Raw genomic sequence first — 13,215 nt, forward strand, 5'->3', positions numbered from 1 at the left:
GAGGTTGCCAGTCCCAGTCCCCACCCCCACCTGACCCTTGCCCCGGCTGAACACCCATCCGGTGGGAGATGGGAGGGGGAAAAAGAGGGTCTCTTCTCTCCATCCCCTCTGCAGCTCAATTTGGGGAGCCCCTGGGTAGGGGCAACACTCCAGTGACTCCAAGGGGCTTGGGAGGTAGGATGCTGGAGCCCCCTACTAGCCACAGGCCCCCAGCCCCATCATTCAACGCTGATAAAGCCCCGATTCTGCGCTGGGTCCTGGGTTGGACACGGGGCCCAGCCGGGAACACACAGGGCCCTCCCGTCTCACGTCTGCGGTTCCCTGGAGGAGGGGACCAGGGCCCACGACCGCACCGTGCTCTCAGGGACCGTCCTCATCCCCAGAAAACCAGAAGTCCCTGCGGGCAGGAGCTGTGCCTGTCCCAGGGGAGGGGACTTTCCCGGGCCACGACTGTGACATCCCGCTGGGCTGGGGCTCCCTGTCCCTAAGACCCACCGCTCCTGAGGCGCCTTCACTCACTCTTGGTGCCAGGGGAGGTACAGGCTGCCTGGCTAAAGCCCCATTTCAGATACACAAGGGCTCGTTTTTTTGGTATACGTAGGTCCCAAATAGCGCACGAGGTGTCCTTCAACTACAAATTATTCCGTGTTTATCTGAAATTCAAATTTATCTGGGCTCCATGTGTTTCTACTTGCTAAATCTGGCAGCCCTGCCCCGAGCTCATTCCTCTGGCTGGCACCTGGCCTGACCAGATGGCCCACTTCGTGTCTGGACGTGGCCCCTGCCTGCCCGATTTGAGGCCCTGCCGGCCCACACAGGGCCCCCAGGACTGACAGCCCCCGCCGGGTCACCCTGCAACCCTAGCTCCCGGGCGGACAACCCCCAACAGGCAGACCTGTAGACCATGAGACTCCAGCAGAGACAGGCGGACCGACCGAGCCATAGCTGTAAAGCGACCCCGCGCCCCAGAAGCAGAGACACAGCAGTAAAGGGACACGGTGGGCAGGGAGAGAGCCAAGACGGAGAGACAGGGAGTCGAGGCCCCTGCCCAGAACTGCTCCAGGGAGACCGGTGCCGGGGGGAGGGGAGGCGCCTGCAGCCCACCAGGGACGCCCTTGAGTTGAGTGGGGCAGAGGCTGGTCGTCTGAGCCCCAACATTGGGTCTGGGGCTCTGAGTCCTGGACCGGCCTGGGAGGTAACTCGGGGTCTCCTGCCCTGGTAGTGAGGGGTGGGAGTCCTGCCCAGCCCCTGCCAACCTCCCCATGCCTGCCTCTCAGGGGCAAACACAGCGACATTCATGGCTTCCCAGAAGGGCCTATGGGGCAGCCAGAGTGGCTTTTAAAATTAGCCTCGCTAACCAGATCTGGCTATTTCAGGAGGCACCATCCCTGGCTGTCCCCTTGGCAGGGCGGGTGTGGAGAGGGAGGGACCTCCACATTCCAGGGTCCCCTGTGGCCTGAGCGGCAGAGAACACCCAGGTCCCGGGCCCCTGGCACTGGGCGGGCCTGGGCCTGCAGCAGAGTCTTTGGCAGTCGCCCAGGGTTAGTCATGGATGTTCAGGGACACCATCTGCCGGGGGAATGGGAGCCCCCTCATACTGGGCTTGGGTTCTACGGTAGGTACCTTAGAGGTCATGGCAGCGCCTTCCAGCAATAGGTAGGGCCTTGTCTCCACTTTACAGGTGAGGAATCCGAGACCTGGAGAGAGAGGGCCAGCTCCCAGGCTGGGCAGATGGTGGAGTCAGGTCAGCCGGGCACCCACGTCCCTCCACGGGAGGCCTCCTGCCTCCCATGTCTGGAGAAACCCCTGGCTGCCGTCTCCACCACCAAAGTTATTTCTAAGCAGAGCCCAGCTCTTCCCGGAGCTGAGTGCCCCCCGCCCAAGCCTAATTCCAGCCTCCGGTCAGTGTCCCGGCTCGCCCTCCCCGCCTCAGAGCCCTGTGTGAGCACGGAGCTGGCAGGGGCACAAGAGAAACTTCGCTGGACACTTTGATCCGGGAGTGGGTTTGTCCTCAGCCTCCTGGGCCCCACCTGGGAGCCCGTGGGGGTGGGGGTGGGGGCAGACAGAACCCAGCCCAGAGGCCTGTCCATCCTGCAGACGGGACTGGTATGACTCAAGCAGGCAGAGGGGCAAGGTGGGTCTGGTCACTGAGCTGCCCACCTGCTTTTGCCACAACGAACCCCAGCCTTGGAGCTCAGCTGCAGAACAGAGCTGTGGGGTGGGGTGGGGTGCTCAGGGTCAAGGACAAGAGCAAGCAGGGCACCTGAGTCTCACAGTAAAGCATCGTGGACCCCAGAAGAGCTGGGGTGCTGAGGCGCAGAACGCAGCTAAGTGTTCCATGCCAAAGCCTCACGTGGACACCTGTCTCCACCTCACTGCAGCAAGCGAACCCTGGGCCTTGGGGTGGGTAATAGATGTGGTCCCATGGTGGCTACTCAGTCCCTGCACCCAGTTTCTCAAGCCCGCCACGTGCCGGGGCTGCACCCAGAATGTTTGAGGTGTCACCTCAGTGCACCCCACTGTACAGATGAGGAAACTGAAGCTCAGAGACCTGAAATCACGGGCCCAGAGTCAGAGCTGGGAAGGGAATGAACTCAGAGGGAAGTCTTGACCTTGGACAGTGGCTGCTGGCCCTTTGGTGTGGAGAGGCAGGGCGGGACACCAGGGCAGAGAGGACTGAAGAGCCAGGGTCTCGAGTGGGGGATTGTGAGGGTTACAGGACAGGGGTGAGGCTGAGTGATGGGGAGGAGCTAAATAGGGGATCCATTTAGCCCAGGGCAGCCTGAGTATGGGGTTTAGGGCTGAGTGTGAGTTCCTGGATGCCCAGAGGTATCTGAGGGTGACAGAGTTCCTGTCAGGTAAGGTGTGGCTCTCCCGGGACCCAGCAGCCTCCTTGGGGGATGAGGGGAGCAGGAGGCTGTGAAGCTTGGGGGAGGCCCAGGCATGACTAATCCTAGTGGGACTCAATTCTGTCGCCACTCCCAAGGCCAATGGCCTCCAATCCACCCCAACCTGCTTTGCCTCCTGTGGCCCTACCTCAGGAGACCTCCGTAGTCACTAGTACCCAGGCTGGACCCCTAAGAGGCCCCCCACATACAACTCCCTCACCCCATATTCCATCAGGCGCTTTGTCCAGATACTCAGCCTCCCAGCACCTTCCAGGCTGGCCAGGGACCTCCGAGCCACCCTATATTCCCAGCCAAGGTCTCCTGGGTCCTCCCTCCCTCCGTGGATGCTCCCAGCCAGGCTCCAGCCACAGCCCTGATGCTCTCTCTGCTGCCTGCTGCCCCAGCATAAGGTCAGCCCAACCTCTAGCTCTGGCATCCAAAGGCACATGCCCCTTGCCTGGTCTTTGTCCATCTCCCTGTGCCCTCAGTCATCAGCTGTTGGCATTCCCAGTTCTAGTGCCCCCACCCCCCGCCCCACTCACTTAGCACCTGCAGCTCCCTCCCCAGGGACCCTTTCGGAAGGCTCCCAGGTGCTCAGGCAGCATGCTCCGGAGTCTTCTCCAGCCTCGCTCACCCAGGCCGGGCCCCTGCTGCTGGGCACCCCCTTCACTCATCACGCTTTATTTGCAGCTGCCCAGCACCGGTGAGCTCTCCTGTCAGCTGGACGGTCACCTCTTCTTCCCACGGGTAAGTGGTCCCTCGGCGCCCCCTGGTGGCCACATGGGGGAAATTCTTCACTGAGCTGAGAAGGGCGGATGAGCCGCTGAGCACCCACTGAGCACCCACTGAGCCCAGCAGGGTGCTGGGCCAGGTCGGCACATCCTCGTGAGCAGCGCTACTGCCCCGTTTCTCAGAAGTAGAAACTGTGGCTCAGAAAAGCTAGAGTGTTTTCAGTGACGCCTGGCTGGTAAGAGATGGCGCCAGACGCGAATCTGGGACCGCCCCACCGCAAAGCAGGGCCCCCCGGGAAGGCACAGCTGGCTGGTCGTGGAACCCTGGTCTGGCCCTGGCGGTGCCCAGACAGCAGTTCTGAAGCGGGGAGGGGCTAGGCTTCCCCTCCACCTTGGCACCACTGAAATCTGTCTGGGGTCACACAAAGCCAGGTCCAACTCGGGGTACAATAGCGATAAATAGAATTTATTTTGTACAACTGTTACTGACATACACACGGCCACGGGGGCTTCCAAATTGGGTGTTGGGGCTGGAAGGCTGGCCTTCGGTGCGGTGCCTAAAAAGTGTGGACAGACACACAGATGTGGACTCAGCCGCTGGGCCTAGCGGCCCCCTCCCCGGGGTGGGGGGCACGGAGGTGAGTGGTCACTCTAGGCCGGCTGAGACCCCCGGGCCTGGAGCGCCCAGGAGCAAGGGAGGCCAAGCTGGGTGCTGGCTGAGAAGCCAGGTGGTTCCCCGCAAGGGGGTCACCTGTCTTGTGTGGAGGCAGTGGAGGGGGTGTTGGCAGATCTGTGGTAGAACATGAGGGTCCAGGTGAGGCAATGGGCAGTCAGCCCCCACCCCTCAGTCCACCTGGAGCCCCAGAGACCCCAAGAAGCAGGGTAGTGTGATGGGAGGCCCTGGGAGAACAGCGCCCCACTCGGGTGCAGGTGCCAGGAATCACAGTCTTCAGGACCTCAAATAATCTGTCCTTCTGCAGCAGAGGCACTGGACAGAGGGTGCCCGGAACCGCACAGCAGGACGCAACTCTGCCCCCCGCCCAGAGCTCACTCCGCCGCGCTCGCGCCCCGCGCCTCCACAGCAGGTCCGCGCGCACTGAATAGCTCAATACCCCCTGAGTCCAGAGGTGCACCCAGGGGTGATGGAGGGCCCAGGGTGGGGGCAAGCCAACTGACCACTCCCTGCCCTAGCCTGGCCCCCAGCCCGGGGGTGGGGATGATGCCAGCAACTTCCTGGCTCCTGGGCTCCCGGGTGGGTGTGGGCGGCTCTGCCCTGCAGAGACAGCCCAGTCGGGCGGGCCGAGGGGAGGGTGGGAGAGGGGCAGCCCAGGGGCTGGTGCTGGCCTGGAAGCAGGGGTCCATCTGCCTGGAGTTGACACAGCAGCTTCGCCTTGTGCTTCTGAGGCCCCGTCTGCAGGGGAAGGGGAGATGGCGATACCTCGAAGCGGGAAGGCAGAGGAGGAGGAGCGACCTCGGAGTCCAGGCTCTGGGTCTTTCTGTCCTCCCTGCCACCAATTCCCCAGCCCCCTCCGGCTCCCGTCAGCTCACAGGCAGAGGGGAGGCGTGTTTTACAGCCTTGGTGCGCACAGCAGGGAAGGGAAGCCCGGTGAGGGGCCGGGGGCCCGCCTGAGACATCTAGCAACTGGGTGGCAGAGGAGCAGGGAAGCATTGGCCCACCCCCTGCCCACCCATGCCCGCCCCCCCGAGACAGAGCCAGGGCTGGGTCTAACCTGCTCCGCTTCGCCTTCAGAGGGGCCAGGCTAACAGCCCTGCGCGGACAGAGAACAGCGCGGCGGTGAGGCAGGTGACAGCGCCGTCGGCAGGGCGGCAAGAGACGGGCAAGCAGACGTCACGGCCACACCCCAGCTGGATGAGCCAACCCCTCAGCCCCCACCCCGGCCCCTGGAAGCCCCCAGGCCCAGGCAGCTGCACCTACCGGCTGGGGCGTGTGCTGTTCAGATGCTTCCAGCTGGATCTTGATCTCGGGACACGCAGGGTCCCCCGACTTGGCGGCGTCTGGGTGGGGTGACCTCGAGGGGCCTGGAGAGGGGGGCAGGAGGGAGCCACCTCACTGGCCACGGGGAGGCACCAGGGAGACGGGGGCATGGGTGGGCAGTCGGCACTGGTATTCCCCAATCCCCCAAGTCCCTCCCTCAGGGAGCCCCACTTGTAAGTCCCCTCTCTATGCCCCACCATCCTCCAAGACCCCCTCCAGAAGCCACAAGGCTACCCACCCACCTCAAGCTGGGTAATGGCCCATCCACTGTCCCCCACATCAGGCACATCATGCCCCCACCCCCGGGGGCTGGAGAACTGTCTTCCCACCATGGGGCCCTCCTGCAGGAGAGTAGCCCCCCGCTGGGGAAAGTTGCCCCCTGCCTGGTACCTGGTGAGCTGCCTCCACTCGTTGTGCTGACGCTGTCCTCCAGCCACGTGCTATAGATGAAGGAATCCCGCTTATGGGGTGTCCCCGAGGACGAGACGCTCTCCTGGGTGCGGAAGAGGAGACAAAGAGGGAAGTGAGCCCCCTACACACATGGCTTGGAACCCCCCCAGCCCTTCCACCCAACAGCACCCACAGTCCCCAACTCTTGCCCCCTCTGCCCAAAATGGGGCCCAGCAGTGTCTGTTCCAGGGACATTGCCCCAGGGAGAGCACAGGAGAGGGAGAGCAGGCCTGGAACAGGGCACCACGCACTCCATTTATTCATTCAACAAGCATTTGCTGATGCTCTGCATTCTGCAGGATAATTCAGGCACACTTCCTGCCAGCAGACAGCTAGCTGGTGGGACAGACCAGGCAGAGACCAGTATGATCCCAGACTGTAAGCCCACCGGGCAGGCCTGGGCCTGCATTGCTGCCTGCGGCACCTGTGGCCCCTGGAACAAACCTGGCGGGAACTAGGTGCCCACTAAAGGTCTGTTGAGTAACGAAGGACAAAGGGTGCCAGGGGCAAAGCCCCCGTCAGGGAGAGGTAACGGGGGGGTTCCGAAACAACCACAGGACTAGAAAATCAGGGAAGGCTTTCAGGAAGAGGTGACACGAGGCTGAGTCAAGAAAGAGGAGAAGGAGTCAATCAAAAAGGGGGAAGGAGGGGGCAGACATGGCAGGTGCAAAAGCCCAGAGGTGGAGTAAGCCCCGTAGGTTTGGAGGACAGTGAAGGGGTGCAGAATGACTGACAAGGTGAGATGAGGGAGGGAACAGATCTTCAGTGGTCTAAAGCCCACTGTGGCTTTCTGTGGGGGCACTGAGGAGCCACGGAAGGCGCCAGAGTAGGGGAGGGCTTGTCTGCATCACTCCTCTAGGGTTAGGGCACATCGCAGCCAAGCTTGGGCTCATGCTTCCACCCACAGCATCTCCAGGGACCAAAAGAACCTCCCTCTGGGTCCCTGTGCTGCACCCCTAACCCCCAGGCCTCTCACCAGGCCTGTATCGTCCCCGTCCACACCCTCCGTCTCCTCCACCACGCTGGCGAAGCTGCTGGCGCTGGACGAGGAACGGGAAAAGTCCTTCAGCACCTCTGCTCGCTGGGCTGCTGTCTCCGCTCTGCCACAGACAGTGTCCTGTCAGCCAGCACCCCCCTGGGCGCCTCCTGGGCCACGCTCCTGGCCCGTGGCGTGCAGCCCAGCCTATCCCCAGCCAAGCACCCTTGTGGCCATTACAGCTTCCTGGGCCTCTGAGCCTCTCCCGGCCACTGTCTTCCCCAAGTCATGGATCTGACCACGTGCCTCCCCTGCTCAAAACCCTCTCATGGCCCCCATGTGAAGTCTATTCCCCCGGCTGGGTGTTCCACAATAGTAACTGCTAACAGCAACATCATACAGTACGTGCTTGCTCAGCCAGGCTCTGCCCTAAGTGTTTGTACCTGGGTTATCTCATTGCTATTATGAGAGGCATCTTCCAGATGAGGACATCCTGAGGCTCAGAGAGGGTGGGCACACAGCCCAAGGTCACTCAGCCATACACAAGGGCCCTTCGGATTCCAGTTTACCCTCTCCACCCCCTTACAGTTTGTTTCAAGCTCTGGACCTCTGTTGTCTCCTGCCTAGAGTCTCCTTCTCTCAAATCCCACAGAGCAAAACTCTTTCAAAATCAGCCAAGGCCCCCTATTCCAGGAGGCCCTCCCTGATTCCTCTTCCCCAGGTAGGAATGACCTCCCTGCTCTGGGTCCCACCTGCCTTGTCTCTGAGCTTGCCTGACTCTGCAGCCCTCACTGAATCCTCTTGCTGCCCCCAGAACCTGCACAGAAGGTGCACGGCCAGCAAGCCTGGATGGAGGGACAGCCTCCCTGCTGGCCTCTTGCTGCCATCATGGTCAGCTCTTTAAATCATCACTCCCTTAGCAAAAACCTTCCAGAGGCTCCTTGTCACATTTAGGATAAATGTGGCCTCCAGAGCCACAGTGGAGTCCCTGTTCACCTCTACCTCATTTCCGCTACCACCAGCAGGGTCTGCCTCGGCCCAGCCACCCACTCACTCGGCTCCAATGCATTCCACCCCTCAAGTAGGCCTCAGGGCCTTTGCATTTGCTATGCTTCTGACCCGGAATCCTCTTCCCTCTGCCATGCCAGTCCCAGCAGGACTGACTTCCTTGCTCGGCTCCCAATTTAAACTCCCCCCTTCCGTTGATGTCTTCCCTGAGCATCTGTCTAAACCCCAGCCATCCCCAGTCACCCTTCATGGTGTCCCCTGCTTAAAAGGTTATAATATGGCTGGGACCATCAGCTCCATGAAGCAGGGGCCATGTGTGCCCAGTTAGGTCTTGGCTGTTGTCCCGAGCACGGCATGGGGCCGACACACACACACACACCCTCCCCCCCACCCCCCGTGTAGCCCTGGGCCCACTGGGGTGGAGAAGTCCAGCACAGCCGGCGCTCAGCTCAGGTGCCCGCGCCCCCACCTGTTCTTGGTCGTGGGCATCTCTGGAGAGCTCTGCGTGGATGAGTTCTCTGACTTGGGCTCCTGGGAGACGTGCCCGCTGTCTGGGGTCTTCTGGCCAGCTGGGGGGCTCTCCCTGCGGGGCACACGGGGGCAGCGAGGGGATTCAGCACTGGGCCTGGCATCAGGGTAGAATGAGGCCCAGGTGGTGAGAGGAAGTCAAGACCTCCTCCCGCCCCACATCCACAGCCATCCTCAGACGCTGGCCCCGAGCAGGCCCTTGGCTCCCTGCTGGCCAGCCCAAGAGGGGTGTCTCCACAAGACACCCCCGGCCCTCCTCTCCATGGGAGGGGGTATAACTGCCTCCTGTTATGGAGAAGAAAATGAGCCAGAGATGAGTAGGAACCTGCCCAGACGCATAGCTAAGACCTGGCAAAGGCAAAGCCCAAACCCAGCATTCTTGGACTCTGGGATGTTGTGGCCATGAAGATGGCACCAGTGCTGCTCCTGAGGCCTTTCCAGTGTGCCCAACACCCTGCTCCAAATCATTATACTCTCAGCGCCACTTTTCAGATCGGGACAATGAAGCTCAGAGAGGTATAGTGTCTTTCAGGTCACACAGCCCCAGCATGTGGAGACAGGATTCACACCCAGAAACTACACTCTGCTCTCCTGGGGCGGCCCTATGGCTACATGGTGTGCTGCTCACATCCTGCTCACATCACCCCCAGAACCCCATGCCAGCCTGAAGGAGACTGCTTATTCCACACACTGCCTCACACATTAGGGGAGTGCGAAGAGCAGGAGCACAGGCCCTGGACAGACCAGGCCTCAGATCCCGCCTCTGCTGACCACTGGCTGTGTGTGTGTGACCTGGGCAAGCCCCTGACCCCTGACCTACAGCTTCTAGATCTTCTGGGTCTGACCCCAGGGAGGCAGCAGAACGGCTGAGCAGATGAAAGCCTTTCAGATTAGGGTTGAGCTGGCCCTGGTGCCAGTACATGGCAGGGACTGAACCATACAGCTGTCACCAGTGGGGGGCAGAGTGTGGACACTTGCTCCTGCCTGCTTTGCTTTGCCACCAAACGAGAGTCAGAGAAGAGCTAAGGGGAGACACGGGACCCTGTGCCACCCACCCCACTTACCCACCTTTTCTCCTGCACCTCCTGTATGTTCTCAATGCCAATGGCACTGCTGCGGCGTGAGCCAAATGGCCCCGACTTCTTCCTCGTGGGGCTCTTCCCAGGGACAATCAGTGACTGTGGGAAGAGGCCCCAACTCAGTGCCCACCTGCCCCGGGATCCCAGTGCCCCCACATGCCATCCTGCCCCAGACCCTGAAGCAGAGGCACTGAGCAAGAGGAGAGAAAATGCCCATCCCCAGAGACAGCCCACCTGGTTCCCAGCAGGGAAATAGGCCCAGAGAGAGCAAGGGCCCCGCCTGAGGTCACAGAGCAGGGCAGGGCCTCAGGGGGCTGGGGAGCCACTCTGGGCTAGATGGGAGGAAGCCATGTCCACAGAACGGGTACCCGCCTCTGCCCCCCAGGGCACGTGCAGCCTAGGGCAGTGGGAGTGGGCACAGCAACCCAAGCCCTGCCCTCGGAATCTCCACCCTGGCGGGGGAGGTTCTGGCCCAGCAGTTGAAAGAGACCCCCGGAGTATCCACACACACTAGGAGGGGGTGCCCCGGGCACCAGAGGTAGGCCTCCGACCTCTCTGGGGAGGCAAGAGGTGGGCCCCAGGGGGATGTGAGCAACAGGAACCCTCGGGCCAGGTCACGGTGGCGTCAGGGCAGAGGAGAGGGTTGGCACTCCATGCAGACCCGGCGATATTGGGGGACGTGCGGCTGGGTTTAGGGTCTTTGGGTGCCAGATCCTGGCAGGGAAAGGGCCAAGGTCCCCAGGGCCAGGGCAGGACCAGAAGCCCCCCGTGGAGGACCCTGGCTCTGGCACAGGTGCCAGGCCCCAAAGCAGGCACTGAGTGCCCTCAGAGCTGCCAGCACTCCCCCTTGCATGCCCTGGACCTGTCCCGGGGAGAGGGCAACGTCCCCAATATGGCCTCCGTCCTGAGAGCGAGCAGAGAGCAGCGCGTGCAGGCAGCCTCCAGAGCTGGCGGCCCCGCGGACGACAACCTCTTCCACGGTTCCTATGCCTATGGCACTGCCCCGGCGTCCGAATCTACTCGCGCTTTTCCCGGGAATAAGCAATGACTGGCAAGCAGCAGAGGACGAGGACGGAGCAGAGAGAGAGATGGCGAGGGAGGGAGACACAGGGAAAGGAAAGACGGGCCGGAGAGGCCCCGAGAGTGGGCCAGGGACGGGGAGCAGAGAGGCGTTGAGGGGAGACAGAGACGCGGGGCGCAGAGGAAAGGCAGACGCACAGATGGGCCCAGGGGGCGAGACAGGGAGGGAGGCGAAAAATAAAACGCAGGGGAGAGAATCGTGGGAAAGAGGAGGGGAGTCATGGACAGGAGAGGCGAGAAGGAGGGTACAAAAGCACAAGACGCAGAGAGAGGAGGGGCAGGGCCGAGGGCGGGAGAAACAAGAAGAGAGACGGAGTGGCAGGAAAAGGAAGCAACAAGAGGAAAAGGGAGAATTGAGCAAAAACAAAAACAGAAATGGATCTGGTTACTGCCATGGTGGGAGCCGCTGGCCTGGCCCTGTCCCCGGGGCCCCTCTAGAGCCACCCACAGGAGGCTGGGCCACTCCGGTGGGGCTGGGGTGGGGGGAGGGAGATGGGGGCTGGCAGGTAAATCTCTGTGGGGGGGCCGGGGGTAGGCCTGCTTCTCCCGTGACAGTGGGGTTCGGTGACTGCTGGCCAGCAGAGGTTCTGCCGTGTTCCAGGCAGGCCAGACCCTGGGTTAGGGGTGCGGGGCGAGGTCCCTCCTGCCACGTGACACAGCATCAAGCACAGGGCTTGGCATGCAGCAAACAGTCAATAAGGATGGAAGGAAGGAAGGGTGGATGGGTGGCTGGATGGACCATGGATGGGAGGGGAAAGCAGAGCTGTGGGTGCAGTGCCAGGGGTGGCCACTAGGCGGTAGGAAGCAGCTAGGCCAAGGATCGAAGGCCTAGTACCCCTGAGGATTAGCAGCAGAACCCCACAGAGCCTGGCAGACAGTAAGTCATCACACAGTAGGTGCTCACTCAGGAGATGTTCACACAGAAGCCCAGGTCCTGACATACAATAGATAGCCACAATCACAGAGGCCTGGCACGCAGTAGATGCTCACGCAGCAGCCGACGGCCAGGCACATAGTAGTAGGTGCTCACAGCAGGTCACTTCCTGACACATGGTAAGTGTTCACTGATTCCCAGAGTTTAGCACACATTAGGTGCCCATTCAGAAGTCCATTTCCTGACACACAGTAGGTTCTCACACAGCAACCCAGAGCTGGGTACACCACAGGCACTTACAGAATTGATGTTCACACAGCAGCCCAGGACCTGACATACAGTAGGTGCTCACAGAACTCAGGGCCAGGCCCACAGTGTACATGTCCATACAGCAACCCAGGTCCTACACACAGTTGGTGCTCACACAGCAGCCCAAATCCTGACACACAGTAGGTACCGACCAGCATCTCAGAGCCAAACACACAACAGGTGGTCACACAGAAACCCAGGTCTTGACACACAGTGCGTGCCCACAGCCTGACACACAGTAGGTGCTCCCAGAAACCCAAGGCTTGACAGGAGGTGCCCACATAGCAGCCTGATTCTAGGCACACAATAGACAGTAGGTGCTCAATAAGAAAAGGGATCTAGAAGCTGCCCCGGAGCCACCCCGCATAAAGTCACACCTGAATAAGGGGCTGGGAGGAGGGGCGTGCCAAGGACCTGGGGTGAGGGCTGCAGGCTCTCAGCACCCTAGTGCTGTGGCCTGGGCACACGGCCCCAAGGAGAGCAGTGGCTAGACTGAGTTGACAGCCCAAGATGGGCACTGGGACAGCAGAGCAATGGAGGGAGATGGGACCAGGCCTTGGAGAGAGGGGAGCTGAGGGCCCCAAGGGGAGGAGAGGGGAGAAGGGGGAAGGGAACTCACTATTCCAGCCGCTTTGGCCAGGTCAGGGTTGTTGGGCGTGAAGCTCCCGCTGTGGCTGGTGGACACGGTGTTGGGTTTCTTGTTGCTTAGTCCCATGGCATCCATGGACTGGCTGCGGCTCCTGATGACCCGCTACGAGCATGAGGGTTGGGGTGGAGGAGGCACAGGTTTCATAAGGCTCCACTCCCCAAGGGAAACCCCGCAGCCAGACTCTGTGCCCTTCCCACCAATGCCACACACAGTCCCTTTCTGTGAGGCCACCTGAGAGGCAGGTCCATATGGTGCCAAAGGGTCGTTTGGGCCTTGGCTCTGCCACCACCTTGCTGGGTGACCTTGGGTAAGTCACTTCACCTCTCTGAGCCTCAAGAACCTCTTTGGATGGGCCTCCCTGGTGGCGCAGCGGTTGAGCGCTGTGTTGCGAAGCTGCCTGCAGCCTCTGCAGCGCCGGCTCCATCCCCGCCTGCCAGGCGAGGGTCCCATATGGCACGCAGACCTCTCCTGCCGCCCGCTGCTCCCCTCAGCAGTGTACTTCGGTCCTTCTGCCTGCTCTGCTCCCTGCTCTGGCTCTGGTGAATTCTCTCACCCTCCCATGCTTCTGACTGTACCCAGTGCTGGTATAAATAAATAAATAAATCTTAAAAAAAAAAAAAGAAACTCTTTGGTTGTTGTAGGGCTGC

The 13,215-nt window shown here is 61.3% G+C and overlaps 1 protein-coding gene across 1 annotated transcript in view; it reads right to left on the reverse strand.

Annotated features, from left to right (window-relative positions):
- Positions 1-4,934: 4,934 nt before the first annotated feature.
- RAP1GAP (RAP1 GTPase activating protein) overlaps positions 4,935-13,215 on the reverse strand; it is a gene marked incomplete at its 5' end in the record, with an annotated part of 45,099 nt that continues 36,818 nt past the window's right edge. Inside the window, 10 exon segments of the mRNA XM_084241670.1 lie at positions 4,935-5,030; positions 5,350-5,388; positions 5,556-5,659; positions 6,006-6,108; positions 7,042-7,165; positions 8,519-8,632; positions 9,646-9,755; positions 10,454-10,518; positions 10,521-10,704; positions 12,539-12,670. Of these exon segments, the coding sequence (XP_084097796.1) occupies positions 5,380-5,388; positions 5,556-5,659; positions 6,006-6,108; positions 7,042-7,165; positions 8,519-8,632; positions 9,646-9,755; positions 10,454-10,518; positions 10,521-10,704; positions 12,539-12,670 (945 nt within the window). The 3' untranslated portion in view covers positions 4,935-5,030; positions 5,350-5,379.

Source organism: Talpa europaea (genome assembly GCF_964194135.1).
Source record: "Talpa europaea genome assembly, chromosome: 9".
In the NCBI taxonomy this organism is placed as follows: Eukaryota; Metazoa; Chordata; class Mammalia; order Eulipotyphla; family Talpidae; genus Talpa; species Talpa europaea.